The following is a 6,291-nucleotide window of genomic DNA, read 5'->3' as shown; positions in this document are numbered from 1 at the left end:
CAGTCAATGGACTAAACCACAGAAGAAGAAAACAGACTTCAGCATTAAGATACTCAGTGTGGATCAGTATAATATCAGCTGATGTCTGCAGTTTAGTGTCAACACAACTTTCACATCATATTAATCTGAGCACAGAAGTAAAAAATGGTGTCTGACCTCAGAGTCTCCAGTCGACAGTTTGGACTCTCCAGTCCAGCAGAGAGAAGCTTCACTCCTGAATCCTGCAGCTTGTTGTCACTCAGCTCCAGCTCTCTCAGATGGGAGGGGTTGGACTTCAGAGCTGAGGCCAGAGAAGCGCAGCTGATCTCTGACAAACTGCAGCTCCACAATCTGAATAAAGAATAAATGATGTCAGTTTAAAAGACTTTAATGTTCCTGCTTGAAATCATTCAGTGTTTAATAATCTGTTCAGAGCTGAAGAAGGTTCAGAATGTAGACGTTTAGAAAATGAAGCTCCAAACACCTGAACCCAACAGGATGCAGGTTCAACACTGTCAAACACACAAAGTGAAACAGAGCTCTCATTAATATTAATGACAACGTGCTGCTGCTTCAATAAAGACGTAGTGATGTCACCTCTTAAACTCTGCAGCTCCACCAGAGGCTCCATCTGTACAAACTCATGTTGTGCAGCCAAATAAAAACCCACAGAAACTGATGTAACATTTGATTCTGCTATTTAAAGCTCCTGTTATTAAGATAGTTGAATTCTGAGTCTCGTTCCCAACTCGTCAAATACTGACGCTTTGGGATTGTAGGTCGGGTCGGCGCCGTCCCAAAGCGTCAGTATTTGACGGGTTGGGAACGAGACTCAAAAATCAACTCTCTTACTGTCGCCCTGGGTCATTTAATTTACCCCTAAATATTTAAATTACCAAAGTTTTTCTTGGATATTAAGAGGTTCAGGTAAGTTTTGTTCTGAATAAATGTGTTTTGATGTTATTAACATGGTTCCTTTAATATGAACTTTATCCTGCCACTTTAAGCAGGTTGTTTGCAGTGTACCTGGCTAACGTGTGGCATAAACACAGTACAACCTATGTTGTTTAACTTTATTGTATGTGATTGGTTGTGTATGAGTCATGACACTTTTCCTGTCTGGTGATTGGCTGTGGGGCAGAAGCTAACAGAGCAGTGAACTGTGTGAAAAAAGAAACGGAGAGAAGTCGGCGGCAGCAGCAGTGAAGAGAAGCAGAACAGAGACTTCTTTGTGTTCTGGTTGCCAGCTTGTGTGTGTGTGTGTGTGTGTGTGTGTGTGTGTGTGTGTGTGTGTGTGTGTGTGTGTGTGTGTGTGTGTGTGTGTGTGTGTGTGTGTGTGTGTGGGCCCACAACATAATGAAGTACCACTTAAAGGTTCTATAAGAGTTCTTTTGGTGTGTTTAATACTAATGAAGGTCTTTGGTGCTGAAGTTCATCAGCAGTGATCAATAGCAGAGCAAGGTTAAAAGAACATTTCTGTGTTTGAACAAAAGTAAATTGACAGTGAATAGTAACACAACAAGGTTAAAGGAACATTGCACTGAATTCATTGGTTTGACTTGTTTACATTTCATTCTGAACAAGCTCAGTAGAAAACCACATGTTGGGTTCACTGTGATTTACTGTGGATGGTTACATTTATTTTTTATGGCTATTAGAATTTTTATTTTTCTGTTAATAATTTTAAGTTAATTTATTGGGACATAGTTTTCATGTGATTCATTGTAAGTGCACTTAACTACAGTAAGAACACATTAAGAAGGTACGTAATAATCCTTTAATATTGAAATAAAAAGAGACACAGTTATCCAATGAAGAGCACATAAATACATGAGAGGAGGTGTCTTCTGTCCAACGCGACTTAAACATCATCCAACCTCCTTTTCTCAAAGATTCAACACTTTCTTTTCAGAGATTTAAATCTCTGTGTATCTGTGTATCTGTGTATGTTGTACGTCAGGCAGTAATATACAATAATGTAGTGTCACCTGTCACTGTGTGTGTGTGAGTGTGTGTGTGTGTGTGTGTGTGTGTGTGTGTGTGTGTGATATAAATATATAATCTGGTGTCAAACTTTAAACGGAGTTGTTGTGATTTGAGCTCAGACAAACCCAGAAAACAAGTGAACTGAAGGAAATGTAAAACTTCTGTTATGGATTTAAATGTTATAGATCTACACAGAAACACATGAACTGACCTCAGAACCTCCAGTCGACAGTTTGGACTCTCCAGTCCAGCACAGAGAAGCTTCTCTCCTGAATCCTTCTGCAGGTCGTTGAGACTCAGGTCCAGTTCTGTCAGATGGGAGGGGTTGGACTTCAGAGCTGAGGCCACGACTTCACAGTGACTCTCTGAGAGTCCACAGCCAATAAATCTGTGATTACAGATAAAAGAACATTAAAACAATAAAATGAGACTTTATTGTGAAAACAGATTCATACATGTTGCATCACAAAGCACAGGGGGTCAGTTGGTCGGCCTGAGCTGGTCAGTCATTGATCACAAGGTTTGTAGTTTGAAACTTGAGCTCCTTCTGCCCACGAGGCCCCAGACTTTCCCTGCCTGAGGAGATCAGAGGGGCTGAATCGCTGCCCCATTTTATATCAGCCCCCAAAACACACTTGAATAAAGCTGCTTTTAACCCTGATGTGGATGTTTTTATCTTCATGTTTGATTTTGGTTTGTTGGATTCATTCTGTGGTCTTTATATTTATATTTGTAATTGTCGGGTAAAACTTGCTTTTTCTTGTGACTTCATTGTGTTGCTGTTTAATGTGTGTACAGCACTTTGTAACTGCTTTTAAAAGTCTTATATCAAGAAAATAAATCAATAAATGAACCTCCTGAGTGTCCTCGAGCAACATGAACCAAACTGATGTTCAGGACAAAGTGTCCAAATGACTGTAATGTAAACGTGTCAGATTTGAGTTGATTTATATTCATGAAGCTTCATGTAAATTCACTGTAGGTTGTAACTGCACTCGTATGTGTTTACCTCAGTTATGTGTTTGTGTGGATTTTGTTCTTTGATGCATTTTATTCTGTCGCTCCGTCTGCTTTTCACCTCCCATTAAATTAATTCAGCCTCTTCTCCTGCATCAATAGTATAATTAGTGCTAAAGATTGAGTTATTATCATTTGATGGGTGATCATTTGTCTCAGGTGGAGTTCACCTGGCTGAAGGAAATGTTTTGGAAAGTAAACGACTACATGTCATTTCATCTCTGAGCTTGGTGATGATCATTGATTCAATCAGCAGGTTTCATACTTGTTGAGGAAAACATGTATCGTGTTGAGGTTTTATATAATGCATGTGTGTAAAGTGTTTGTCTTTAATACTGAAGGCTTCAGCTTTACCAGGATTTTTAATGTTCATCACATCTGGACTTACCGAGCCTTTCTGCAGTTCCTCACAGCTGGAATCAGTCTCTGTTTTCCCCAGAGTGATGTGTTGTAGTTCACTGTGTCCAACTCATCCAGAACCTCCTCTGACATCTGCAGCATGTAGGCCAGAGCTGAGCACTGGATCTCAGAGAGTTTCTTCTCTGATCTGTTCTCCGACTTCAGGAACTCTTGGATCTCCTGATGGACTGAGTGGTCGTTCATCTCCGTCAGACAGTGGAAGATGTTGATGCTTCTGTCAGGAGAGATCTCATCACTGTTCATCTCCTTCAGGTTGTTGATGGCTCTCTGGATGATTTCTGGACTGTTGTCTGTCCGACCCAGTAGACCTGCTAAGAGTCTCTGGTTGGACGTCAGAGAGAGGCCATGAAGGAAGCGAACAAACAGGTCCAGGTGACCATTTTTACTTTTGAGGGATTTCTCCATGGCTCTCTTCAGGAACTCATCCAGGGTTGAGGGACTCTGTCCTCCCAGGAAGTCCTTCAGCACCTCTGTGTTCCTGTTGGTGTAACAGTGGAACATGTAGACTGCAGCCAGAAACTCCTGAACGCTCAGATGAACAAAGCAGTAGACTGTTTTCTGGAAGATCACACTCTCTCTTCTGAAGATCTCTGTACAAACTCCTGAGTACACCGAGGCCTCTGTGACATTAAGACCACACCGCTCCAGGTCTTCTTGGTAGAACATGATGTTTCCTGTCTCCAGATGTTCAAACGCCAGCCTCCCCAGCTTCAGAAGAACTTCCCTGTCAGCCTCCGTCAGCTCCTGTGGACTCTCACGTCCCTCATCGTACTTCTGCTTCTTCCTCTTTGTCTGAACCAGCAGGAAGTGTGAGTACATGTCAGTCAGGGTCTTGGGCAGCTCTCCTCTCTGGTCTGTAGTCAACATGTGGTCCAGAACTGTAGCAGTGATCCAGCAGAAGACTGGGATCAGACACATGATGTGGAGGCTCCTGGAGGTCTTGATGTGTGAGATGACTCTGCTGGACAGATCTTCATCACTGAACCTCCTCCTGAAGTACTCCTCCTTCTGGGCGTCAGTGAAGCCTCGTACTTCTGTTACCCTGTCAACACGTGAAGGAGGGATCCGATTGGCTGCTGCAGGTCGGGAAGTTATCCAGACGAGAGCCGAGGGAAGCAGCTTCCCCTCGATGAGGTTTGTCAGCAGCACGCTGACTGATGACTCCTGTGTGACATCAGACACGACCTCATGGTTCTTGAAATCCAGTGAAAGTCTGCTTTCATCCAGGCCGTCAAAGATGAACAGAAGTTTACAGACAGCGAGCTTCTCTGCTGTCACCTTCTGTAATGTTGGATGGAAAACATGGAGCAGCCTGAGAAGACTGTACTGCTCATCTCTGATCAGGTTCAGCTCCCTGAACGACAGCAGAACCACCAGACGGACATCTTGGTTTTCGGAGCCCTCTGCCCAGTCCAGAGTGAACTTCTGCACTGAGAAGGTTTTTCCAACGCCAGCGACGCCGTTGGTCAGAACCACTCTGATGCGTCTCTGTTGGTCAGGTGAGGCTTTAAAGATGTCGCAGCACCTGATTGGAGTTTCACTGAAGGTCTTCTTCTTGGAAACTGTCTCCAGCTGCCTCACCTCATGTTGGGTATCAACCTCTTCACTCTGTCCCTCTGTGATGTAGAGCTCAGTGTAGATCTTGTTAAGGAGGGTTCCACTTCCGGTTTCATCACTTCCGGTTTCATCACTTCCTTCAGTCACACGTTCACATCTCCTCCTCAGACTGATCTTATGTTCATGGAAAACCTCCTGCAGACCAACATTCACTGAAAAAAGAGAAAAAAGTGGGAGACAAAAAATACAATGTGACAATCAGCAGTCAATGGTCTTTTCATTACAGATTAAAACCATCAGTATAAGAACATGTTTGTTGTTTTCTTTGTCTTTCTCTCCACCTTAACGTCGTGGAGAGGTTTGTGTGTCCCTGTGATCCTCGGAGCTCTGTTGTCGGGGGCATTAGCCCCTGGCAGGGTCTCGCAAAGCTAATCAGCCCCAGAGGAGGAGCCGGACTGAGAGTGATTCAAAGAGCCTTTATGAATCAGCCACAAAGGTGCTGCAGCACCTGAACCAGGAAAGAGACATCAGGGCACCTTTCTGGAGCTCAACCTGGGAGTGGAGGTCGCTGGTGAATATCTGGTGTCTGGCCTTTGACTACATGGAGACGCCACCCTGTGGGCTGACTACCAGCAGGGACGGGCATTGGGGTCGGGTGTGTGCCAGTCTCATGCAAAAGAAGGCAGGTGTGCTGATTCCTGGCATCTCAGACTGGTCCTCAGGACAGGGAGTGTCTCCTCTCATGGGGGAAGGAACAGGTGCTGGTGCCGGAGGTGGGGCAGTACCAACTAGATTTAGTTGGACTCACCTCTATGCACAGCACTGTTTCTTGAACTCAACTCCTCTGCTTGAGGGACAACATCTCAGGTTGGCCCCTGTAAATGACCACCACCTGCACCTCAGCCCGTCCACTACACTCTGCTGCTGCTGACTGCTTGTTATTCCCTCACTACAAGGGAGGACCAGCTACTGCTCAACTAGATCCAGACTGTCTGATGTCCTGGATCCACAATAGTGACACAAACTCCCCAGTGACATCAGAACAGAAGAAACTCGACACAACTTCAGACTGAAAACTCTCCTGTTCAGACTGAAAACTCTCCTGTTCAGACTGAAAACTCTCCTGTTCAGACTGAAAACTCTCCTGTTCGGACTGAAAACTCTCCTGTTCGGACTGAAAACTCTCCTGTTCGGACGGCACCTTGGCCCATAAAAACAATCTCTCTTTTGATCTCTTATAGCTACATTTTTACATTTTCAAGCTGTTTAATGTGCTGAAACTGAGCAACTAATAACCAAGCTTTCTGATTGGTTAATGTGTGACACAAGTAG

The 6,291-nt window shown here is 44.2% G+C and overlaps 1 protein-coding gene across 1 annotated transcript in view; it reads right to left on the bottom strand.

Moving 5' to 3' along the window:
• Positions 1-3,366: 3,366 nt before the first annotated feature.
• The window catches only part of LOC141017747 (uncharacterized), a 34,568-nt gene continuing 31,643 nt past the window's right edge, over positions 3,367-6,291 (bottom strand). The window contains exon 14 of the mRNA XM_073492479.1: positions 3,367-5,171. Within this exon, the coding sequence (XP_073348580.1) occupies positions 3,367-5,171 (1,805 nt within the window). The remainder of the gene's footprint in view (positions 5,172-6,291) is intronic.

This window comes from Pagrus major, chromosome 22 (assembly GCF_040436345.1).
Source record: "Pagrus major chromosome 22, Pma_NU_1.0".
NCBI classification, from domain to species: domain Eukaryota; kingdom Metazoa; phylum Chordata; class Actinopteri; order Spariformes; family Sparidae; genus Pagrus; species Pagrus major.
This window is presented reverse-complemented; position numbering and strand designations above follow the sequence as displayed.